The 26,490-nt window shown below is 44.8% G+C and overlaps 1 protein-coding gene across 11 annotated transcripts in view; it reads left to right on the top strand.

Moving 5' to 3' along the window:
* Positions 1 to 13,007: 13,007 nt before the first annotated feature.
* Positions 13,008 to 26,490, top strand: part of TMEM164 (transmembrane protein 164) — a 217,019-nt gene continuing 203,536 nt past the window's right edge. Inside the window, exons 1-3 of one of the 11 annotated variants that reach the window (XM_059679723.1) lie at positions 13,008 to 13,442; positions 14,483 to 14,779; positions 14,880 to 15,161. In XM_059679723.1, coding sequence (XP_059535706.1) covers positions 13,248 to 13,442; positions 14,483 to 14,779; positions 14,880 to 15,161 — 774 coding nt within the window. In that variant the 5' untranslated portion in view covers positions 13,008 to 13,247. Of the gene's footprint in view, positions 13,443 to 13,489; positions 13,771 to 14,028; positions 14,171 to 14,482; positions 15,162 to 26,490 lie in introns of those variants that run through there. The other 10 variants (XM_059679719.1, XM_059679718.1, XM_059679724.1 and 7 more) reach the window with 10 other exon arrangements.

Genomic DNA, 26,490 nt, shown 5'->3' with positions numbered 1-26,490 from the left:
TCTGATTGATTTAGAATCTCCTAGACTCTTAGTATTCTTTTTTTTTTTACATAAGAAATGATCTTATGAAACTCAGAGACAGAATAGTGAGCAAAATAAGCCAGACACAATAGAGTACATGCTGTATGATTCCGTGTATAGGGCATTCAAAAATAGGTGATGATAGAAATCAGAACGATGAAGCATAACCAATGGACACAAGACACTGGGGGGGGTGGTGGTGGTGAGGGCATGTTCCAGGGGTTAGGGGAGGCTGGGGGAAGGTCAATGGGGAAAAAAAGGAGACATATGTACTACTATTTACAATACTTTAACCCTAAAATAAAATATAAAAAAAAGAAATCAGAACGATGGTTGCCACTTGGGATGGGGATTGACTGAAGATGGGCATGAAGACCTGGGTGGTGATTACAGGGGTGTATACATTTGTCAAACTCTTGGAGCTATACACATAAGACTAATAATGCATTTTAGTGTATGTAAGTTAACACTCAATAAAAAAAGAAAGGCCATTTAAAAAGCAGTGAAAGCAGTGATCTCTTCATAAACAGCCAGCTCATCCATCAGAAGCCTCTGCCTGTGCTTCCCTAGTGACATGCTTGGCTGACAGGCAATATTGTGCATGGGTTAAGGTCACTAGCTTTGGGACAAACAGACATAGGATGAATTCCCAGATTTGATACAGGCATTATGACTTGAGCCTCTATTTTCTCATCCATAAAGTGAACATTGCAACAACAGTACATATCTCTCAGTATTATTTGTTATGAGGCTTAAATGAGAAAATGTATGCAAGAGCTCTTGGCCACTTAAAAATGTTTGAGTAGCCTTTGGATTTTTTTTTCTGTAGTGATCAGACCCATAATAGTTCTCAATCCTGGTTCTTAAAAAAAATATTTTTATTGATTTTGAGAGAGAGAGAGAGAGAGAGAGAGAGAGAGAGAGAGAGAGAAAGAGAGAGGGGGAACATCATGTGAGAGCAAAACAACTGGCTGCCTCCTGCATGCTCCCCACAAGGGATTGAGCCCACAAGCCAGGCATGTTCCCTGACAAGGAATTGAACCAGCAACCTTTCCATGACACCCAACCAACTGAGGCACACCAGCCAGGGTTTCAATCCTGGTTTTAAAAAAATATGCATACTGAAGAAGAAGATGGCAACATAGGTAAATGCAGTAATGAAACCTCCCACAACCACATCAAACTTACAACTAAACTAAAGGAAAACAGTCATTGAGAACTTCCTGAAATCTAGCTGAACATGAGTCCTATAACTAAAGATATACAGAAGAAGCCATATCAAGACTGGCAGGAGGGGCAGAGAAGCAGAATGGGCTGGTCCCACACCCACCCGTGGCAGATAAAAATCAAGAGAGATATCTCAGCTGTGGAGAACCCTCTGAGAAGTGAGGGGTCCCAGCCACACATCAGATCTCCTAGCCCAGGGTTCCAGTGCTGAGAAGAAAAGTCCCCATAACTTCTGGTTGTTAAAATCAGTGGGAATTGAGGCTGAGTGAGATGGAGTCTACTGGAGTCCTAGACATTCCTCTTAAAGAGCTTGTACACCAACTTACTCAGACACACTCCTTCTGAGCTCCAACACTGGGGCAGTAGCTTGAAAGGAACCAGGGACATACGGGGAGGAACTGAATTAATTGGCATGAGGGAAAGAGCTGGAGGGGTAGCTTTCTCCCAGATAAAAGTGCTGGCAAAGGCCATCATTCCTTTTCTGAGAACCTCTCCACACAGCTGGCAGGCAGCCACCATATCTGAGTCTCCATCAACCTGGCTCACACTGTGTTGCCCCACCTTGGTGATTCCCTGTGACCCCACCCAACTTGGGGGCCCACCCAAGCTGCTACCAGTGGTTTTTCCATATAAACTGCTCCTCTTGGCTCATACTTTTGACTTAAAAAAATCTGTTTAACAAGCAGAATCTTGCCTCTGCATACCCTGTACTGCTTGTGTAGTGGCCCCTGGCCTGGCACTAGTGGCAGCCAGCTGTCACAGTTGGGCCTTTTCTGGGTACCTCCAAGCCCAGCTCAAGTAGCAGCCATTTACAGATCATTCTGCAGCTCATGCCAAGTGGCCCCAGGCATAGGATAGGCAGTGGCTGACCTTGTACCTTCCAGGAGGCCCCAGAGCCAGGGCACCCAGTGGTCAGCTTCAGACTACACCACATTACAACCCAACCACCTCCATGAGCAATATCCTCAGGGGGCAGGCTTGGAGGGCACCAAAGCCTCAGTTAAGCAAGTTCTGCTCTGGAGGGTCAGCCCCTGTAGAGCAGCTCCTCTGCTACAGTCACAGCCAGTCCTCACAGACAATTGGCCTGGGGGTCAGTCCCTCTCAGTGACATGCCAACAGCAATCAAGGCTCAATTACAATAGGACAGTGCACACAACCCACATGGGGGATGGGGATGCACACAGCTTGGGTGATAGAGGAGGCTGCACCATTGGGTCCTACAGGACAGCTACTATATAGGTCCACTCTACCAAGTCTGGGAGACATAGCAGCTCTACTTAATACATACAAACACACATGGTGAAGCAGCTGAAATAAGACAAAGAAACGTGTCCCAAATGAAAAAAAAAAAAAACAACAGAAGAAAACTCCAGAAAAAGAACTAAATGAAAGGGAGGCAAACAAACTACCAGATACAGAGTTCAAAACAATGGTGATAAGGATACTCAAGGAACTTCATGAAAACTTCAACAGAATAAAAAAGGACATGGAAACCATAAAAAAGAATCATTCAGAAATGAAGGAAACACTAACTAAAATTAAGAATGAATTACAGGAAATCAACAGTAGAGTAAATGAAGCAGAGAACCAAATCAGTGATTTTAGACATAAAAAAGCTGAAAACACCCAATCAGAACAGCAAAAAGAAAAAAGAATTTAAAAATTGAGGATATCCCTAGCCAGTTTGGCTAAGTGGGTAGAGCAGCAGCCTGCAGACTGAAGGGTCCCAGGTTCGATTCTGGTAAAGGGCACATGCCTCAGTTGCAGGCTTAATCCCTGGTCCTGGTCTGGGCTTGTGTGGGAGGCAACCAATCAATGTGTCTCTCTTACATCGATGTTTTTCTCTCTCTGTTTCTTCTCCCACTCTCTCTAAAATTCAATGGAAAAATATCTTTAGGTAATGATTAACAACAAAAAAATGAGGATATTGTAGGAGTCTCTGGGACTTTATTCATACCAACATTCACATCAAGGGGGTACCAGAAAGGGAAGAGAGACAGCAAGAAATTGAAAACTTATTTAAAAAAATAAAAATGGAAATCTTCCCTAACTTGGCAAAGGAAATAGACATACAATGCCAGAGAGTTCCAAACAAGATGAACCCAAAGAGGCCCACACCAAGACACATCATAATTAAAATGCCAAATGTGAAAGACAAAGAAAGAATCATAAAAGTACTGCAATAGTGTCAACATTAAAAATTTTTAATCAAAAAAAAAAAGAGGCAAGAGAAAAGTAGTTAGTTATCACCAAGGGAGCTCCCATAAGACTATCAGCTGTTTTGTAAACAGAAACTTTGCAGGCCAGAAGAGATTGCCACAAAATATTCAAAGTGATGAAAAGCAAGAACCTACAACCCAAATTACTCTATCCAGCAAAGCTATCATTTAGAATCTAAGGATAGATAAATAGTTTCCCAGACAAGAAATGGAGCTCATCACCGCCAAACCAGTATTACAAGAAATGTTAAAGGGTCTTCCTTAAGAAGAAAAACAAGTTAGAAAATATGAATAATAAAACAGCAATAAATACATATTTATCAACAATTACTTTAAATACATATGGATTAAATGCTCCAATCAGAAGACATGCTGGATGAATAGATAAAACAAAACCCTTACAAATGCTATCTACAAGACTCACTTCTGATAGAAAGACACACACAGACTGAGAGTGAAGGCTTGGAAAAATATTTTTATGAAAATGGAAACAAAACAAAACAAAAAAGCTAGGATAGCAATATTTATAGCAGACAAAATAAAATAAACTTTAAAACAAAGGCTATAACAAGAGACAAATAAGAACCCAGCAATTCCACTTCTGGGTATTTATCTGAAGAAACCCAAAACATTAAATTGAAAAGACATATGCATCCATATGTTTATTGCAGCATTATTTACAATATCCCAAGATTTGGAAGCAACCTAAGGGTCTATCAATAGATGAATGGATAAAGAAGGAATAGCGCATATATACAATGGAATAGGATTCAGCTTTTAAGAAGAATGAAATCTTGCCACCTGCAGCAACATGGACTGATCTAGAGGGTATTATGCTGGGTGAAATAGGTCAGACAGAGGACAAATGCCAGATGATTTCACTTATATATTGAACCTAAAAACAAAATAAGCTAATAAGCAGAACAGAAACAGACTCATAGATGCTAAGAACATTTTGATGTTTGCTGGATTGGAGAGGGGTAGATGGGATGGGAATATAGTCAATAATCCTATCTAATAAAAGAGAAACATGGTAATTGGCATACGACTGCTACCCTTCCCATTGGCTAATCAACGAGATATGCAAATTAACTGCCAGCCAAGATGGCGGCCGGCAGCCAGGCAGCTTGAAACTAACATGAGGCTTGCTTGCTTCAGTGACAGAGGAAACCAACGTTCCCCGCCTGCCTTGCCGGGCTCTGAGCCTGCAGTTTGAAACATTGTAACAAATACAGATGCTAAACAAAACCCCAGACACCAGTTTTCAGCCATCTGGGATCTCAGAGCTGGAGTTGATACAGAGTTTCGATTGTAGAACCTAAACAAACCAGATACCTGCTTTCAGGAGTGGAGGCCTAAGAGCTGGAGCCTCAGAGCTAAAGCTGGCCCAGAATAAAAAAAGAAAAAGAAAAAAAGGAGCAGTTGGGAGCTTCATTCCCAGCCTGAAAACAGCCCTCAGCCCCTCACCCAGACTGGCCAGGCACCCCAGTGGGGACCTCCACCCTGAAGGGTATGTGACCAGCTGCAAACAGCCATCATCCCCTCACCCAGGCTGGCCAGGCACCCCAGTGGGGACCCCCACCCTGATCCAGGACACCCTCAGGGCAAACCAGCCAGCCCCCACCCATGCACCAGGCCTCTATTCTATATAGTAAAAGGGTAATATGCCTCCCAGCACTGGGATCAGCAGAGCTGAGAGGCCTCCCGGCACCGGGATCAGCGTGACGGGGGCAGCGCCCAAACCCCCTGATCGCCCTGCGGCTCTGTGTGTGACAGGGGGCGGGGCCACAACCCCCTGATCGGCCCTGCTCTGTGCCTGATAGGGGGGAGCTCCCCAACCCCCTGATCACCCTGCTGCTCTGTGTGTGACAGGGTGCAGCGCCCCAACCCCCTCACCCCACGGGCCCTGCTCTGTGTGTGACGGGGTAGAGCCATAACCTCCCCATCGGCCCTGCCCTGAGTGTGAGAGTGGCAGCGCCCCAACCCCCTGATTGGCCCTGCTCTGTGGGTGATAGAGGGCGGCGCCCCAACCCCCCCTGCTCTGTGTGTGATGGGGTAGAGCCATAACCTCCCCATCGGCCCTGCCCTGATTGTGACAGTGGCAGCACCCCAACCCCCTGATCGGCCCTGCTCTGTGGGTGATAGAGGGTGGCGCCCCAACCCCCTGATCCGCCCTGCTCTGTGTATGACAGGGGGCGGTGCGCCAACTCCCCTATCGGCCCTACTCTGTGAGTGACAGGGGGGAGCTCCCCAACCCCCTGATGGGCCCTGCTCTGTGCGTGACAGGGGGCGGCACCCCAAATCCCCAATCAGCCCTGCTCTGAGCCCAACCAGGGGCTGCACCTAGGGATTGGGCCTGCCCTCTGCCACCCAGGAGCAGGCCTAAGCCAGCAGGTCGTTATCTCCCAAGGGGTCCCAGACTGAGAGAGGGCACAGGCCGGGCTGAGGGACCCCCCCCTCACCCCCGAGTGCACAAATTTTTGTGCACCGGGCCTCTAGTATTGTATAATTGTGAATGGTGTCAGAGGGATACTAGGCTTATCAGAGTGATCACTCTTAAGTTATGCAATCATTGGATGTACACCTGAAACTAATATAATATTGTATGTCAACTGTAATTTAGAAATAAAAAAATTTTAAATGAATACTAAGGTCCTACTTCCAGAGCTTCTGATTGTGTTGGTGTAGTGTGAGTCCCAAGAATCACTATTTTTAAAAAGCTATCCAGTTGAATCTAAATTGTAGCTAGAGATGAAAACCACTGGGCTAGATTCATTCACATCTTCAAGCAAACACCACTTTTTCTTCCATGAGGATGTTCCTGACAAGAGAAAAATTCTGAGATGTCTGAAATTAAATTATAGTGGGTCACAGAGTGAGAGAAAGAGACAAGAATAATGAACCATTTAATAGCTATGGGCCAACTCACAAAAGACTGATCACATTCTTGAATGTATGTTGCAGCTTTGAATCACCTTTTGTAGTGACCCCTAGAAGCCACAGCATCCTGCTTATGCATAAACTGTTGCCCACCACCAACCAAAAATAATACATATTTCTTCTTTATGGACTGTGCATCCTCAGATAATGGGTAGCATTTACTGAGCACTTTCTAAATATCCTAAAACTGCCACCCCACTTTACCTTTTCATGTCCCCCTTATTTGTAGCCAATGTAAATTCTTTTAAAGCAACTTATATATTTCTTTCCTAAAACATAATATATAAAAGTGCCAAACAAATTCATAATGGTGAGCATGCTTGCCTTTTCCACCTAGTCCTGCTGTTGGTGATTTAGACTTCATGCCTCAGGACCTGTTCCTTTTTTGGCTAGATTTTGGTTCAATAAATTCTTTCTTTCAGAAAAGCTTTCTGCCCTGAAAATTTTCTGTGAACACTGGCATTTCCAGCTGTAGGTCTTTTCTCTTTTTTCTGAACTTTTTAATAAATTGAGGTATACCGATATATGTAAAGTGCAAAACTCTAGAGTGTGCAGCTCTGTGAATGTTTACATACATGTGCCCCCATGTACCAGTAACACCACCCAGATCAAGGTACAGTGCACTGTGAACACTCCAGAAGGCTTCTTCCTTCTTCTTCCTTGTCAATAACCCTCAAGAAGTAACTGTTGTGGGAGCGGAAAAATAATTTTCCCTCTACCTTTCTAGGTTCTTGACTGAAACACTACCCCTGTAAGAAAAGAGATTGACAGGAACAAAAAAACAAACAAAAGTCTAATGATATGTACACTTCCTGTATACATGGGAGAGACCCAGGCAAGCTAAGTCTCTGAAATGGCCCACACCACCACCATAAATACCATCTTCAGGTAAAGGCAAAAGAAGATGTTGTGGGAAGAGTGAGGTCAGTTATGGGAGGCAGTTAGGCAGATTTAGTCCTTGCCTTCCTCATTGCTAAAAGTTTCTAGAGATTTAGTCATCCTTCTCTTCCTGGTTCAGAGAGGGAGGTATACTTACAAATGGATATTTCCCTGACAAAAGTAAATGTCTCTTACAAAAGGGCAACTTCTACTCAGTTTTCAGAGCTTCTACTGTGTCTGCCATTTCTTAAAAATAATCAGCCTACAATAATCCTTTGGCAAAGAGGCGTATTCTGGGGTGACAAATTCAGCCCCCTTCACTACCATGCTGACCTCTCTCCCCAAGCAGCTCTTATTTGCTTGGCCTGTGATTATATCTCCCTGAAGTATTGTTAAGCAAACTTTCTTGTTTGTGAGTCCTGATTTCCTAGCTGGATTTTAAGCTTCTTGAAGGCAGATATTGCCCATGTCTAGCATATTCCTATGCACACAATAGAGGGTCAATAACTGAATCAGGTTTGGCTGCCTGCTGCAATGAAAGCCAAATTTGTGAGACAGGTGCTGGTGAAAAGGAAAGAGGTTTATTTGAGTCCCAGCATCTTAATAAGATGTTGTACTCCTGTCCTCAAGAACCCATCTTAATATCTCAGTGCAGGCAGATGTTTTTATAAGGATGTAGAGCAGCGGTTCTCAACCTGTGGGTCGCGACCCCTTTGGGGGTCGAACGACCCTTTCACAGGGGTCGCCTAAGACCATCGGAAAACACATATATAATTACATATTGTTTTTGTGATTAATCACTATGCTTTAATTATGTTCAATTTGTAACAATGAAAATACACCCTGCATATCAGATATTTACATTATGATTCATAACAGTAGCAAAATTACAGTTATGAAGTAGCAACGAAAATAATTTTATGGTTGGGGGTCACCACAACATGAGGAACTGTATTAAAGGGTCGAGGCATTAGGAAGGTTGAGAACCACTGATGTAGGGGGAAGACAGAACAAAGAAATCAGGGGAAGGGGCTATAGACATACCATCTCCTGGGTGTAAAGGTAAGGAGCTGAAGGAGAATTTGAACATGCTGCTTTTCCTGAGAAGTGAAGACACCTGTGGAACTTCAGGGCTAGCTGCCAAGCAGCCCTTCTCTCCTGAAACAGGTGGCTCTAAGTTGTAAAAAAAAAAAAAAAAAAAAAGGCTAGATAAGAAGTGAAAACACCCGACTTTATTTACATACTCAAGAAAACAGGGAGTTGGCTATAGCCTTGAGAGAATGCAGAATACACAAAGTTTTTTTTTAAATATATATTTTATTGATTTTTTACAGAGAGGAAGTGAGAGGGATAGAGAGTTAGAAACATCGATGAGAGAGAAACATTGATCAGCCGCCTCCTGCACACCTCCTACTGGGGATGTGCCCGCAACCAAGGTACCTGCCCTTGACCAGAATCGAACCTGGGACCTTTCAGTTCGCAGGCCAGCGCTCTATCCACTGAGCCAAACCGGTTACGGCAAAATACACAAACTTTATTGCTTAATTGAAATGTTAAATTATGGTTAAAAATGAATGCTGGTGTTGAATGGTTGTGGGTAAAAAAGCACTAAGCAGATAGAGCAAGACAAAAGCTTCTCTCTTCATTCTCCTCCATACACATGAGGTTTATTTTTACTGATAACACTTGATATATCAGGATTATGCATTGGTTTTTGCTTGTGGTTGATCATGTATGAATTTGACTTTCAGGTTAGACTGGGGTAGAGGGGGCAGGAGAAGTCTCAAAGGATATGAAGTGCAGGAGTAGAAAAGATCAGATGGCCAAGTCAAAGAGCAAGCCCATGCTGTTGAACCTCAAATTCTAGTTCTCACTCTGCCACTAACCTGTGTGATCTTAGGCAAGTCACTTTACCTCTCTGAGCTTCATTTTTTCTGTGATAATAATTTTGACACTTTGGACTTCACAGGAGGTCAGCTGAGCTCATAACTGGGAAGGTACTTTGGATAAAGGAATTTAGGGCCTTGTTTATAGGCAGAAAGGTGGCTCAGGTCACCAAGCCAGGTAGATCAGCTTTCTGCTTTAAGATTCAAACATGACTTGGATGAAAAGTGGGAAGGCTGAGTTCCTAGAATCATAGAATATTAGAGCCAGCAGGTATCTTAGAAACCATTCTAGTCCAACCCCTTCATTTTATCTGAATACACTGAAACAGAGAGAGATGATTCTCCCCAAGGTCTGTCTGAACGGAGCCTGGATTCTAGGCTTCCTTTTCATGTGCTCTGCAAGGCTCCTCTTAAAAAGCAAAGCTCATTTGCTCTTGTTACTGTTTGGAGACAAGAAGCCTCTGGCCTGTGTCCCAGCAAGAAAACGATCAGGACATTTGCGTGAAGCTTTTTGAGATTCTAAAATTCGACACAGTGTTTCAGTTCAATTATTGCTTGAACTGAACTCTGTGGGGACAACAATCTCCTAGTATTTGTCTACTACCTACTATCTTTACCAATCTGCTAGGTGCTGTGGGGGGTTTAGAAAAAATTAAGAACCATTCCCTGCTGTCAAAGAGCTGAGTGTGGGAGACAGGACTAACAATGAGAGAACAATGGAAGGCAGTATGTGATTCAGAATAGAATGAGTAGTGCAGGCAATAACTGCTATAGAAGTTCAGAGGAGGCAGAGAGCTCTGGGAACTGGGGATGGGGTTTAGGAGACTGCAGTTTCACTTGGGGTTAGAAGGATGGGTAGGACTGTTTATACAGATGTGGGGGAGGGCACTGAATTTGAGTGTGAATGTATGTGCATGCATGAGCAGATGCAGAGCTGGGTAAAATAATGGGTAACATTACTGAGTACTTTCTATGCACCAGATACTACATACCGTTCTATATAATTCAACTTACTTAAATGTGAATAATCCTAGGAATTGAACAGTAGATCATTAACAACCCTTCATTTAATACATAGAAATTGAGGTACAGAGAGGTTGAATAAATTGCAGCAAGTAAAAGACATAAATTGAATTATAAAAACACTTGGTGATTCTACCTATGAAAAAAGAATAATTTGTGGCTCAGATGAGAAAGTCGGCCTGGCTACAGTCATTTAAAGACAGTCATTTTGCAAAAACAAGGACTTGATAGGCCAAATTCCCAACTGAAATTCAGCATGGAAATTGGAGGGATTAATGAAACCATTTATTGAGTTGGTCTAGCCCAGTGGTTCTCAACCTTCCTAATGCCGGGACCCTTTAATATAGTTCTTCATGTTGTAGTGACCCCCAACCATAAAATTATTTTCGTTGCTACTTCATAACTGTAATTTTGCTACTGATATGAATCATAATGTAAATATCTGATATGCAGGATGTATTTAGGCGATCCCTGTGAAAGTGTCGTTCGACCCCCAAAGGGGTCGCGACCCACAGGTTGAGAGTCGCTAGACTCTAGCCTGTTAACCTAAAATAAAAGGCCTAAGTGAGAGAAGCAAGCATTTATTTGAGATCCAAAAGAATAGCTATTCGGGAAGCACTGATTCTGGCAGTTATTCAAATAGCATTCGGAATAGGAGGTGAAGGGGGGGCATTTATGAGAAAGGGAACAATTACAGGAATAAAAGGAAGGCATTTCTATAAGTGAAGATAAGCTAAAATAGTGATACTAATTCTAAAGGTCTTTAATTTTCAATCCCATGGTCATAAATATCTGCTTTCTTTTTCTTTGCAAACAGTTGTTTGGAATACAGTGGGGCCTTGACTTACGATTGTCCCAACTAACGAGTTTTTCAAGATACGAGCCGTCTTTCGGCAGATTTTTTGCTTTGAGTTGCGAGCTAAAATTCGGGTTATGAGCCAGCTTCAGATACCCCACCGCTAGTTGGCGCAGCGAACATCACAGTGAACACCACAACATCAGCCCAGCATCACGTGTCTCACTCGTTCACAATTGATTTGACATATGAGTAATTTGAGTTACGAGCTCCATCATGGAATGAATTAAACTCGTAAGTCAAGGCCCCACTGTATAGTGCTGCTTTAGGTCCGGTCAAAGGTTATTTTGCCCAGTTTTATCATTCCAAACGTTTGAAGAGTAAGATATGAAAGGCAGCTCCTCAGAATGGAAGCTCCAACTCCATTTTAAAGTGGCTCCATTTAGCCCTCGCCAGGTAATTCAGTTGGTTATAGAGCATTGTCTCATACACCAAGGTTGTAGGTTTGAACTCCATCAAGGCACATACAAGAATCAACCAATGAATGCATAAATAAGTAGAACAACAGATTGATGATTCTCTCTCAAATCAGTAAATAAAAACTAAAAAATAAAGTGGTTCCATTTATATTACTTTTCACACCTCATTTTTGTTTACTTCAACATAGGAACTTGAGGTCTCCGGATGCTGCATGTTATTGCCAGGAGCTCCACAGCTTTATCCTTAATGTTCCTGGTTATGTTGCAGAGGATTTAACACAACACCTAAGGGGAATGAATAAGAGAGCCTCTGAATCATTGCTTGTTTGTGGTTGTTCTTTATTTATATATTTTTAAAAGATTTAAATCCTCACCTGAGGATATTTTCCCATTGCTTTTAAATAGAGTGGAAGGGAGGGGGAGAAGGAAGGGGAGGGGAGAGAGAGAGAGAGAGAGAGAGAGAGAGAGAGAGAGTGATTGGTTGCCTCCCGCACATATGCCCCTGACCAGGAATCAAACCCCCAACCTGTGTGCAGGCCTACTCTGTACACTGAGCCAGGGCGTGGTTGTTCTTTATTAATTAGCATTTGAAGAGCATCCAGCCTATGGTAGATTCTGTACAAAAGCTTGGAATTAGACCAGGCTACCTGGCTCTCAGGCTATAACCAAACTTAGAAAGGATGGGAGGACAATGGCCTGATAATACAGCAGATTTTATTTTATATTTTGAGTCTGGCTTGCAGCCAATACCCCAAAGTGTTTCCTAGGCAAGGTACCTTGCTGTGTTTTTCTGGATATTCTCCTAACTCATTGTAAGTCTTCAATGAATATTAAATCAACATGAGGTAGAGTTTAAGAAGATCCTTTTCCTGTTTCTTTTTTTTTTATATTTTATTGATTTTTTACAGAGAGGAAGGGAGAGAGATAGTTAGAAACATCGATGAGAGAGAAACATCGATCAGCTGCCTCCTGCACACTCCCCACCGGGGATGTGCCCACAACCCAGGCACATGCCCTTGACCAGAATCGAACCTGGGACCCTTCAGTCCGCAGGCCGACGCTCCATCCACCGAGCCAAACCGGTTTTGGCACCTTTTCCTGTTTCTTTATCCCAAGAAAAGCAAGCCATAGACTATGGGTAGAAAGCAGCAGGTGAGAGAGGGCCCTGTTTCAATCAGATGTCCTTACCAATTCTTGGGCCCCTCCCACACCCACATTGTCCTGGCTGGCCTTTCAGTGTCAGGAATCTTCACCAAGTGCCAAGTGTATTACAGTTTGGAAAGCAGCTGCTACCTTCCAAGGAGGAAGGAGTGAAAGAGGTCAGGGGAATTTTCTTTTGGTCCAGCAAGTCTCCTCCGATTGAAGGCATTATAGGAGAAAGGGGAGAAGGTGCGCCTGGAGAGGGAGTGGCAGAGGTGGGCTGTGCAGCCCAGGGTAAAGGGAGAGAAATACCAGATCCAAGCAGGAGGGAGAAGAGCAGGGAAAAGAAGGACTAGAAGCCCGTGTCCTAGGCACTGAAGTGTGAGGAGTGGGGCTGTAGCTAAAAATGAAGCTGCCATCCTGGTCCTGCACTATCCTAGGGCAAAAAGGAGTCTACTATTTCAGTGCAAAAAGGAGGAGACTCCAGGAGAAGGCCAGACCCAGCCAACACTCCAAAGGAAAGCTGGCCCAGCTACTCAGCACTAGACTTCAGCCCCTGGAGAACTTAAGGGGGGCCGGCTAAGTGCCTACTAAGTACCCAGTGCCCAGAGACGTGCCGGGAGAAGCTAGTCGCAGGATGTGGAGTCAGTCAAAAGGCTTCACAGAAGGAGGCGCCTTCAGCACCCTTTGGGGAAGGAAGGTGGATGTGCCCGCTTGCAGGCTCCAAGAGTGCAGAATACGAGGCAGGCCAAGGAAGGAGGGGAAGGAGGCGAAGGAGGCGGAGATTGAGCCCGGAGGAAGAAGAGGGGAGGGAGAGCCGACCAGAAGCAAGGTGGGAGGTGTGACAGGGGGTGGCGGTGGCGGGTGCGAGGGGGCCCGGGGAGGGAAGGAGGCGAGGCGGGGGAGTCGTGGCCAGCGAGCGTGGAGGATTGGGGGGCGCGAGGCTGAGCAGTACCGGAGGAGGCAGCGGCGGCGAGGGGGAGGAGAGAGAGGGGAAGAAGGAGGAAGCGAGCGCAGCGGCTGCAGGGGGAGGAAGACGGGAGGAGGAGCCGTGCGCGGCGGCGGCGGCGGCGGCGGCCGCCCGGGGAGGCGAGCGCCGGGGCGCAGGGAACTCGGGAGCCGAGAGGTGGCCCGAGCCGGGGCCGCGGGCCGAGCTGCCGGTGAGTGGAGCCCCAAGGTCCGCGGCTGCCGGTTCCTGGGGCCGGGCGGGAGGCGCGGGAAGATGCGGCGCCTGGTTGGAGGGAGGGGGCCGGCTGTAGCCCAGCCCCTGGCCGGCCCGGCCTCCCTCCTACCTCTCTCCCTCCCTCCCTCTTTCCCTGCCGGCTTCCTCCCGCCGCTGCCCGCGCGAAGGGGCTGGTCCCGGGCGGGCCGCGGGCTGGGGGAGGTGCTGCCCGGAGGGCGGGAGCCGGGGGTGGAGTTGGGGGCTTGGGGTGTACCCGGGGGCGGGAGGCTGGACCCGGAGGGCTCTAAATTGGCCGGAGGAACCCGACCGCGGCGAAGTTGCTAGCTGGGGGCAGAGAAGGCCACGCGGTTGCCGGAGTAAGCGATCCCCTGTGGCGAGTGTGTGAAAGGAGGAGTCCGGCGTCCCTGCCATCCCTGTCGCCCTCCCCGCCTGCCCAGCCCCGCTAGCTCCTCTCCTGACCTCCTCGTGTTCCCTCGCTCTCACCCCCGTCACCCCCTGGTTCGCTCCCGAGGCACTGCGGGGTCCCTTCGGCCCCGAACCTCTCGGTCTCTGACTTGCCCTGACCCCTGCTTGCTTCGCCACTGCCCCGGTTCCCCTTTTCTTCCCTCGCTAGTTACCCTTCCCCGCTTCGTAATTCCCGATGCAATTGCCTCTTTGAGACCTTTTTTTTTCCCTCTCCTTCCTTTTAGATTGGCCAACGGCTCGTTTCAACCCTGCCTCGTTGGTGGCCACTGGAGAAGCGCGGGGGGCTCCCCAGACAGCCGTGGGGACAAGTTAGAGCCAGCACTTTGCCCCGGGCCTCGCGTGTAGCTTCCCCTCCCCTGCTCTCGGTGCCCCGGTGTCTGGGGTGTCTGGAGGGGAGTGCGGGTGTGCGGGTGTGCCCTCCGTACATGTCCCACCACCCGGGCAACTCTCTGGGCTTGTGTTCCATCTCACTCTTGCTTCCCGCACGGTGGTCGAGGGGAGCCACTTTGCATCATGTCCCGGTATAGCTACCAAACTCTTCTGGACTGGCTCTATGGGGGCGTGGACCCCAGCTTTGCAGGCAATGGGGGCCCCGACTGTGCTGCCTTCCTCTCTTGGCAGCAGCGGCTGCTGGAAAGTGTGGTGGTCCTGACCCTGGCCCTGTTGGAGATCCTGGTGGCCCTGCGGCACATCCTGAGGCAGACGAAGGAGGACGGTAGGGGTGACCATGGCTGCCAGCCAGAGCAGGTGACCCAGCGGCCAGAGGAAGGCAAGGAGAGCCTGAGCAAGAATCTGCTCTTAGTAGCCCTGTGCCTGACCTTCGGGGTGGAGGTGGGCTTTAAGTTCGCCACCAAGACCGTCATCTACCTGCTCAACCCCTGTCACCTGGTCACCATGATGCATGTGAGTTTGTTGACTTTTTCCTGGGCAGCCTTAGTGATAAGAGTCTTTAGTGTGCTCAGGACACTCGGCCGTGTACAGCACCTCATCCCTTCGGGAAGTGGGACCTTTAAAAATGATTTTCCAAAGATCTGTTTTTGTGCATATTTCAGACTGGCTTTCTTTCACCTTTGCACAATGCATCAGCCTCACAGTGGAGGGAAGGAACGTAGCACCAGAACCCACTGGCACTCAGGCTGGCTGCCTGTCCCTCCCAGCCCTGCTGGGGCCTTTCACAAGCAGGAAGTCCAGCCCCAGCCAGGTGCCCTTTCTGAATCACATCTGGAGACCTGGCCCAGCCCCCATGCTCTCTGTCACAGTTAATCCCCAGAGGCCTGGTGACATTCTTTACTGGAGGTGGTTAAATAAGGTTCCTTGTCTCTACTAGGGTACTTTGGGGAAATACTTTTACAGGTTTCCCTTAATTATTCTTTCACTTGGGAGTTTGTACTCTTAGGGTGAGGTCTGCTTTTGAATTCTGAGGGTTTGGAGCAGCACCAAGCTCCTACTAAGTGCTCTCTGAAACAGGCCCCAGGCTGACTCGAGAACATTGGGCTGGTGATTTCTATTCTGGTGAAAGGGTATTTATTTTTTTTGCAAACCTCTTTATCTTATCATTCTTATCCTATTGTCTGTGGTCATGGTCCAGGGACACTCAGAGAGCTGATTTCTTTACCTCCTATTAGCTGTATTAAGAAAAACAAACTGGATTAAAAAGGAAAGTGGCAGATACATAAAAATAATCTGGTTGAAAATCAAGAGTGAGAATATCTTTCTGTACTCAGCCTGTGTGAAGAGATGTTATGAAACTATAAAATCACAGAGGAGAAGGAAGAGGAGAAAGGGGAACAAATCCTTTGTAAATTTCGGGCTGTGGAAAACTTGGTATGTTTTATTCAGAAACAGTTTTGAAGCCTGTCATTAGAATCTTTATTGCATTTGTATTTGTAGGTTATTCTCAGGAGACTTGTGACAGCCCTATATGGGGCAGGAGGTTAAGGTTAAGATTATTATCTCCATTTTACAGGCTTGTGGAGTGCCTAGGGATAGGGTGGTCACTTGCCTGCAGCCAAAAGGTGAATTACCCTCTGGGTTGGTCTTTGGGATGGCAAGCTGGCAGTGAAATAGGGCAGTCTCTGTGGGGAGGCTGAGGCTGATCAGCATGACAATGCCTACTTGAGGCTCACTAGCTGGTTACCTCTTTGTTCTAGGAGCTCCTTGATTGCAGGTCCTTGGCCTCAGTTTTCCTATCTGTAAAATGTGGTAAATGGCCTCAAGCCCTTCCCATTTTGCAGGTGTGGCAAAGAGGTGCAGATAGCTTTGTAATAAAGAGGCTGTTATTGATTGGGTGGCTTTCATCATTGAGCAGGGCTGGAGGGGGCAACATTTTTTTTTATGAGAAAAGGCTTCTTGGGAAGTGATGCTATTCACAGGAAGCCCGGGGCTCTCCCAGCTAGACCTTCTGTGTAAATTTGAGCCAGTCCTCTTTCTTTCTTTTCTTTCTTTCTTTCTTTCTTTCTTTCTTTCTTTCTTTCTTTCTTTCTTTCTTTCTTTCTTTCTTTCTTTCTTTCTTTCTTTTCTTTCTTTCTTTCTTTCTTCTTCTTTTTTTTAAATTTATTTATGAATGGCCTGTTTGTTAATGAGAGGAAACAACAGCATCTCAGCCACTGCTGCAAGAGGCTCTTGGGACAGGAGTGCTTTTTTTTGGACGGCAGGTGGTGAAGGTCAGAGGGTACCTCTTCCACAAAAGGGTCTTGAGGCCTCTGGCAGCCACATATCTAGAAGGTCAACAAAGGACTAAATTCAGCCCGACTGGGGCTGCTGCTGGTGTGATGACGTCAAACCTGGCAGTACCATGGTTTTTAGTGGAAAGGTTTTTAGAGGCTTTTAGAAGAGTCTGGAGACTTAGTTCTGGCATTAATTAGTTGTGTGACTGAGGAGAGTATTCTTCCTGGACCTTAGTTTGCCCATCTGCAAAATGAGACAATTTTCACTCCTAGCTGTTGACAGCCTATGTTCTGTGGTCCTTTTCTCTATTAGGCAGTGGCTGTGGGATGCAACAGATAGCTAACTATTCTAGAAATGCTTTTGGCCTCCATGGTTGGAAAAAGGAAACTAAGTCAGATGGACTTGTTCATCTTTTCATCCTTGTTCATCTGTTGCTGCTACCTCTGTCTCCCCAGTAAAGTCAACCTGACCCGGTCACCCTTGGGGATATGTGTAGATGATGGCACTTAGAGCTGGTTGCTGCAGAGAGATGGATGTTTGGGGGAGTATGGACTGATTCCTGTCACCTGTGCATTTTCTATTGTCCTGGGCTTAGCTCAAGTTCTGAACAGAGTCATGCTGAGGAAGACTTGGGCCCACCTTGGAGTAGACTCCTCTGTCCTTTACTCTTAAGTCACTGCTTTGTGTCATTTAAATAGTAACCTCTGGCCTACCAGGGGACCTAGTCTTTGATGACTCCAATGTTCCATACCCTACCTATGGTTCTTCCTGGGAAGCATGAATGTGTGTATCTTAAAAACTTATATAAAGTCCTTTAAAAAATTCACAACAGATGGTTGGAAGCAGTTTGCTGACTTGGTTGCAGCAATGACTAATGATAGTAAGTATGGTTAATATTACCTTACATTTATCTAGCACTTTACTGTTTATTTTAAGGCACTTTCACATAACTTGTTTTATTTAGGATTATGATAGAATAACTTGGACCTGGAGAAAGAGATGTTAAAATGTTTCCCGTGACTGTGTATATTCCAAAGGGAGAGGTTGAGTACAAAGAAATCCTTTGGCAAATGAATAAGCTGAATTAATCTATATTTTGGCAGTAAATTATATGGAGTTCAAAGGTCCTGATTAGGGAGGGGAGACATTAGCTGAAATAAAAGGGAGAGCTTAGCAGAAACATTTCTGATGTGTGTCTCACAACAGGATGACTAAATTTTAGCTTTATAGAAAGACCTTGTTCCTCAGTGAGTGCAAGTTTGTCTATAAAGGATGGTATTGCTTTAGGCCAGGAAATAGAAGAGTTAGAGAGAAGTTGGTTAGTCACCTCATCTCCCATTTTACAATTTATAAAATATGTATTCCCAAAACCTCGTTACACACATCTTCTCTTGGCCACATTGCCAACTTTAGAAGCAAGCATAAGGAAGGCAATTTTTGTGTTTGAGTCTGGTCTTGATTATTACTCCTGGTGTCAAGTTTCTTTTTGGTCTTGTCTGATTTCTCAAAGGCCCTGGGACTGTGGACTGATAGAGGTTTACTAATATATGATTGAAGCAGCACCATCTCACATTCTCAGGATCAGCAAAGCAAGTACCATCCTTAAACTCCTTGCTGAATATCAGTGGCATTTACCAATCACACCAATAAGTATTTCTTCAAGCATAGCTAGTCCCTTTGTGCATATTATTTTGGCAGGTGTGGGTGACAGGAAATGAATTTACTGAGTGATTACGCTGTTTACTAAAAATCACCCAGCCACATTAGTGGCAGAGGTGGCTTAGGAACTGAGCTGCCACAGTGGCAAGCTGGCTTTAGTAGGAAGAGATTCTCATAGCTATTTAAACCCCCAAACCTACAGTTTCTCAGAAGAAGGGTTAAAATGCCCTTCATTGATTGTATCTGTAAAGACCAGTTATCCTAAATTAGTGGCCCTTTATTTCCCTTGCATAAGTTATATTGTCTCTGCTTCAGAAACTTAACAGAAAGATCCCATTTGGAATGTCTTATCCAATTGTCCAATTGCTGTTGGTTCTGTATGTGTCTGTGTCAACATCTCCTGATGGGACACTGAACTTAGTGAGGCACAATAAATGCCATTTAGTCCTCAGTGTTGTATGTACATAAGGCAAGCTGGATCCAGGCTGGACATTTGGCAAATAATTGATGCTATGATCCCCATAGCCCCAAGCCACTGTTTTTTTGCCAGTAATACTGAGTGCACCCCATTCTTTTTTGGAGTTGCCATTTGCTATTTGATTTCATGTCTTCTTTACAATATATTAGAAAACTGATTTCCTCCAAATATAGCTTACCTGCTTCTGGTTCACCTTTTGATTTGCTTACTTCTTCCTCCTTGCTGAAAGTATAGAATGGCACATACTCAAAACAGTTCTGAGCTTTTTTGTGGCAACTTTGGGAATTAGCTGAATATACTCCAGTGTGTTTTATTTGCTTGGTGATGAATTTGTTTTACAGAAAACCTGATGGATTTGAGAACTAGCTTCCCCACCCCACTCCTTGACTTCAGACCAGCTACATCTCCCCATCTCCATCTGCTGTCTAGAGCGCTCATAAGGGCCCCTGCTTGGAATTGACATCGGATGGGTAATGGGTACAATGAGGGATCCAGTCATCTGCTGATAGCTTATCAGATGGACTGTGTCCTGTCCCATCAGTCTAGGGGGACACAGCAGTGAGGCATGACATTTCTTTTTAGTTTGTTTTATTTTTTCCCCCATGGAAATTTGTAGAGAATTTTTCCATCTTTCATTGTTACAGTCTTTTGGGGGCATCCATTATAAAGAGAAATGATGTGCATTGGTGGATTAAACAGCCCACAGACAGCCCTGGGATTTAAAATTATGATGCTAGTTCTGCTCATGGCTTGCTAGGGAACCTGGGCAAATTATTTAACCCTTTTCTATCTCTATCTTCTCCATGAAATGGGCCCCAAGCAAACAAAGCATTTTAATCCTCTGAATAACTATGAGGTCACTTAAACAGAGAAACTGGACAAAGCTGATCAAAGCCGGCAGATGCCCAATGTATTTTTACCTCTGACTCAGAAACTGACACACCTCAATTCCTTTTCATCTTTGATAGCCATTAGAATCCATTCCTCTAATCCTTTCTGTCGCTTTTCTCTGGATCCTGGCCTGTGCCTGCATACCCTTCTAATGCACAGTTTATAAAACTGGATGCTGAAACTTACTAGAGGCCCAGCCCACGGCTAGTAAGAAGAAAAATGTACTTGCCAGCCTTCGCTCGCCATGCACCTGTTAGTATAACCCATCATGGGGCTTGCTTTTGAGTTACAGTATGTTGCAGGCTCCTATTCAGGGGGTAATCCTCAGGGTCCCTGAATTTTTGTTCCTTTGACATAAAGTGGCACCTTTGTCATTGTCATTATGGGCTTTATCATGTTTCCCTCCCCTCTGTAGATACTCTTCTGAGGCTTCTCCTCTATGAAACTTTTCAAATGACCTTGACCCGACTCTAGTTATTCCAGTTATTTTAGTAACACCATTTTTCTTCCTTTCTGAACTCTCTGAACATTCCTCAGACTATTTGATTCTTCAAAGTATACCTTAGGTAATTCTGTAAGTGTTTGGCTGAGTTGCTTGTTTTTGCACATTTGTTTATCCTCTACCATGAGCAGGAATACTTTTTTTTTTTTTTTACCTGAAAGGAATAGTGCTTCTTTTACTTTGTAATTCCCTGCAGAGCTTAATACAATATATACATGCACATTAATTGTTTAATGTGTGCCTGGAAAATGCTGATGGACTGACAGAGCTGATTTCATAATTCCCTGTTTTCTTTTCCCTCTGGTGGCCCTGTTTGTTCTCCTGAGGTCTCATGGGCATGGTTCCTATGTCTCCTTGTGCCATTAGGAAAATATCCTGTCGGTTTTTTTTGAAATAACCAGAGGAGAGAGGCACTTTCGGCTCCAGCTCACACATCTTTTTGTTGAATTTCCATCACAAAGAGCTAGTTATTAGAACTGCAGCCCATTTTCTGCCTGAAGTATCCGTTCCCTTTCATCCCAATGAGGAAATTATGCTGTTGGATCTTGGTATTAATCCCCTGGTAGATATCTGGACAATACCTACTTTCTTTTTGTCCTTTTTAATATCATATAAATTTTTAAACAGTGTTATTAGGCTAGTGACGTACTTCCCATCTTTTTCCTCTTCTGTATTTTTCAGTGGGTAGCTCATTGTCATCATGCCTCATTAAAATACCCTCTGCAAGAACAGCCAAGTTTCTCAACTTCTCCTGGTTTTTTTTAAAAAATATATTTTATTGATTTTTTACAGAGAAGAGGGGAGAGGGATAGAGATTTAGAAACATCCATGAGAGAGAAACATAGATCAGCTGCCTCTTGCACGCCCCCCACTGGGGATGTGCCCGCAACCAAGGTACATGCCCTTGACCTTAATTGAACCTGGGACCCTTGAGTCCGCAGGCTGACGCTCTATCCGCTGAGCCAAACCGGTTAGGGCTCTCCTGGTTTTTCATGTCTTTTTTAATGTTCATTTTTTCACTTTATTGAGGTATACTTGACAAATGAAATTGTGAGATATTTATTTTTTAAAATATATTTTTATTGATTTCAGAGAGGATCGGAAAGGGAGCGAGAAATAGAAACATCAATGATGAGAATAATTTGTCAACTGCCTCCTGCATGCCCCACACTGGGGATCGAGCCTGCAACCTGGGCATTTGCCTAACTGGGAATTGAGCCATGACCTCCTGGTTCATAGGCCAATGCTCAACCACTGAGTCATGCTGGTCAAGCAATTGTGAGATATTTAAAGGGTAAAACATGATGATTTGTTATAGGTACATGTTGTAAAAGGATCCCCAACCCCCATTGATTTTTTTTAAAGTAGATTATTTTTTTAAAATATATTTTATTGATTTTTTACAGAGAGGAAGGGAGAGGGATAGAGAGTTAGAAACATCGATGAGAGAGAAACATCGATCAGCTGCCTCCTGCACACCCCCTACTGGGGATGTGCCAGCAACCAAGGTACATGCCCTTGACTGGAATCGAACCTGGGACCTTTCAGTCCGCAGGCCGGCGCTCTATCCACTGAGCCAAACCGGTTAGGACCCCCAATGATTTTTAACACATGACTGGTCTTTCTTTTCGTTTGTTAAATTGAGAGTTTTTTGTCTCAGGTGCTCCTCTTCTGCCAGGAACTGGCTGAGTGGACGTGAAGAACTATGGGTGTGGAGAGCAGTGATTCTTGAACTTTCTTTGTGAAAGATCCCCTTGAAAGCTGGTTATAATGCAGAGCCCTGGCTCTCTACACAGAGTCTGAGTGAGTGTAGGTCAAGGATGGGGATCTACATTTATTACAAACTCCTGAGTAATTCCGATGCTGATAAACCTTGGACCCTACTTTGAGAGACTAGTTAGTGGCTAAAGTTTTATGTGAGAAGTTGGTTCAAATGCACATCCTGTCTGGCATGATGCCCCGTGGGAAGGGCATTTAGTCTTCTGGTAGAACCTCAGTGTTTATATAGGTGTTAAATAATGTGACTAAAATTAGAGGTGAGGGCCCCAAGTTATTGTGAGGTGGTTTTACAGTTCCAGTAGCTTGTTTGATGACTGGTATTATGTCAGTGGAGTATTTCAGCCAGGCATGCCAGTCCTTCAGCACCTCCCAGTCCTGCAACATTCCCTCCCTTCCTTCAAGCCTCTAAGATCTTCAGGAACTAACAATAGGAAATATTGACACATGGTTATTGCATGCTAATTTAACTGTTTTTGCAGAACTCTTAAATGGACATTGGAATTTATTCATTTTTGTATTCATTCAGCAAACATTTATCCAATGCTATGATGTGTCAAACATTGTCTCAGGCACTGGAGATTCAAAGATAAATAAGAGACATTCTTTGTCCTTGTGTTGTTCACAGTTTAGATGAGACAGGTAAGAAAAGAGATCAACTAAATTGTAACACGACATGTACAGCAGCAGATTTGAACAAAGCATAGACAGAGGGTCTTTTTTTCCTAGTGCAAGTAAGGAAATCTTCCTAGAGGAGGTGACATTTTAGCTGGATCATAAAAAAGACAAATTAGTTCCATGAGAGGGGAGATCCTGTGTGTCTTATTTTCTATTCTAGTCCTCTAACAGGGCCAGGCTTCAATGAACACGTGTGAATGAATGAGTAGGAGTTTGTTGGATGTTGCAGGAGGGAGCATAATTCAAGGCATAGGAAATGATATGTGCAAAGGCACAGAGTTGCTTTGTTTTTCATAGGAAAATGTCTCAACTGTAACTTGGAGTCATTTGAATATTATTATCAGGGCCAGAGTTCTTATTTTTCCCTTGACAAACCAAGTAAAACTGTAGGAATGAATGCTCTGTCATTTCTGGACTGTTAATAAGACAACTGCAGTTGCACATGAATCTTTGATATAAGGACTTGTGAGACAGTGTTCTCTGTGTTGTCTCAGGAGGGTTCACACTGTCAAGGACAGACACACAGATCATTGATGAGAGGGGACAGACATTAAATACAGAAAATGAGATAGCAGGTATCCCACCTGTGACCAGAAAAATGATTTTTAATGATTCATGGAATGGTTGGTGCCCCCACTAAAGTCTACAGCAGAACTAATAGAATGTGATGCTATCCTTTCTTTTTCCTTTTCCTTCTTCCCTGATTCCAAGTCTCTTCCCCCACCCACTGCATGCAAACCTGCCTCCTTCCAGAGTACTCCAAGCTCCAAAACAATCTCTTCTACAATTCAAAATTCCCATTCCACCAGAGAAGGTGATATTCAAGAGGGAACTAGGAAGAAAGCAGTTCCATTTCAAAGATTCATACTGAAGTGTGAGTGGCTGGGCAGAGGATGAATTTTAAAAAGGGCCTTGTTACCCTGACTTGATCCAAATGGTGAGGTATATCCCAATGTATTTGAGCAGTAGCCAATGTTTGTGAGCAGTTCCTTGCCCCATTTTTGGCCTCTTCCCCACCCTGTCCCACCCAGAGAACTGGGGTTATCAGTGTCTTGCTACCCTCCTTACTGACCCACCTGGGTAAGTCTGCACTGAAGGTGCTTGAGTGCAGCAATTACGTTTGAAAGCTTGGGGAGGACTCCTCCTCTTCTGGGTAGCAGTCCTCTTTGTTTACTCAGGTCTCTGCCAGCTAAACAGGGCATGGCTTGCATATCTGGCAGTGCATGGTGTGTCAAGGGACTTAGACCTGCTGCCAGCCTGAGCTTCTTCAGGGGGAGGGTTTGGGGGATCTCTTGGTTGGCTGTGTTTCCTTTCTAGTAGCTGCTGGAGGAAATGCCAGAGGGAAGAAGGGATGAGTCTTGTCCTGGGCTGGGTGTTTCTGAGGGAAGGGAATGGATGGCAGGAGCCAGGAGGTTAGAGAGGATTGGCCTGTCCGGCAGAAACAGTTCAAGTTATGCCCTGTGGGCAGGTGTTTAGGTGGGTAGAAGAGGGATAAGCAAGATTATCTGGAGGAGAAAGTAAGCATGAGCCCATTCCAGTTTCATCCTTATGTCTTCAGTCTCCCTATCTCCATCACACACCAGTGTTGGCATAAACTCAGGGTGTATTTTGCCTGTGAATTGAATCGCCTTTGCCAGTCGACCAGCTGTGTTTGCATAAAGACTCTGGCTGACTGTGCTCTGGCTGTTGCTAGCAAAAAAGACATTTCATTCAGGTGCTGATTAAATAAGGCGCAGAGCTGGATTGCACATTAAGGCCTTTAACTGGGGCTCTGGGAGCCTTGGGTAAACACTTATTAGATGTTCTGGGCAGAGCATTAGCAGACACTGCTGGAAATGAGGTACTTTTTTCAGAAATCAGGTTGAGGGGGAAAGGAGGTGATGAGAGACTTTTAGAGTCTTGAATCTCTTCCTAGATTAATCAGATACGAGTTGCTGGCAGGTACACAGAATGGCTAAACAGGCTTCCTCATTGGCATTGACTTGACAGATACTCGCTGGGACCCTGTAGGTTCCAATTGGGACACAGCAGGGAGTGTGACTAAGTAGAGCAGGAGAAAAGCCTCCTTTTCCTAATGAAAGTTCAGTTTAGTGGGTTGAACTTTGGACCATATTTCCTGAGTTTGTTATTGAGCTTCATCACCACATGATTTTAGGCATGTCACTTAACAGCTTTCAACCTCAATTTCACTCATCTATAAAATGTCAATAATAATAGTACCCACCTAATAGGGTTGTTGTAAGGATTAAATAAAATAATTTAAATCAAGCATGTAGCAGAAGGCCTGGCTCACTGTGAGCACTCAACAGATGTCAGCAGTTTTTCATAGTACTACTACTACTATGTATTTCAAGGCAGCAGTGACACACTGGATAAGAGTTCAGACACTAGGATGGGAAAGGCATGGGTTTAAATCCTACAACTGGCTGTGTAACCCTGGGCAACTTACTTAACCTCTCTAAGCCTAAGTTTCCATAATTGTAAAATGGAATAATAATCACATCTATCCTGAAGGACTGTTGTGAGGATTAAATTAAAAATACTAAGAAAGCACTTAAGATAGTATCTGGCACATAGTAAACATTCAATAAATTTTAGCTGTGATGATGGTGATAATGATGATGACCATCATCAGTATTATGGTGGTGGCTGCTGCTGTGAGCTTGGGTGCTTGGTGTTGGCTTAAGGTAATAGATATTAGATACAGGAAGGCAGTTTTAGCAACCTCACCTGAGAAAAGCTGCCCTGGCATCTTTGTTTTATGCAGTGGGCAAAAATGTTGGTTCTATGAAGTTGGCACCCAAGTAATCTATAGGGCAGGGCAGCTTGGCTGTTTGAGACCTAAGGACAGTTTTGTAATTTGAAAGTCACTTTAAATTGCGCAGCCCTAGCTGAAGTATTTGGGGGATGGCTCTCACTGGGTGGAAGGTTGGCTTTCCAGGGACCTCTTGGCCTAATTATTGCTGCTTTTCATCAATGGACCGGCTCCATGGTGCAAGCTATCTTGAGATTGGTAGCCTAGGAAACCAGTGAGCCCATGACAGAAGTATGAAATGAGTGGTTTGGGGTTGCGTGGGCAGAGACAGTTATGTGGATTTATTTTTTACATTTTCATTATATTTCACTTGCTTGAGGGGAGTGCAACTTTCCCAAGTGCCACCTGTTACCAGAGTTAGGTAATTATTAGAGGAGAAGGGCTGCTCCCAGAGCTCCTAGGAGAAAGGAGGGTTTTAAGTACGCCCGTATCTTTGCTGAAGGAGAAGCACAGTGGTGGAAAATGTGCTCCTCGAGAGAGATTCCAGTGTGCTTTGACTTACACATCAGCAAATGGACAGAAAACAGACAATTATTCGTATGTCTCCAGGATATGGGAAACCTCTCTCATTTTCAAGACCAGCTTCTCTCTTTCAGAGTTGACCTAATCCACCAGGCACTAGAGCAGCGGTTCTCAACCTGTGGGTCATGACCCCTTTGGGGGTCAAACGACCCTTTCACAGGGGTTGCCTAAGACCATCGGAAAACACATATATAATTACATATTGTTTTTGTGATTAATCACTATACTTTAATTATGTTCAATT

Source organism: Myotis daubentonii, chromosome X (genome assembly GCF_963259705.1).
Source record: "Myotis daubentonii chromosome X, mMyoDau2.1, whole genome shotgun sequence".
Taxonomy (NCBI): domain Eukaryota; kingdom Metazoa; phylum Chordata; class Mammalia; order Chiroptera; family Vespertilionidae; genus Myotis; species Myotis daubentonii.
Note: the sequence above shows the minus strand (reverse complement) of the source record. Positions and strands in the feature narration are given on the sequence as shown.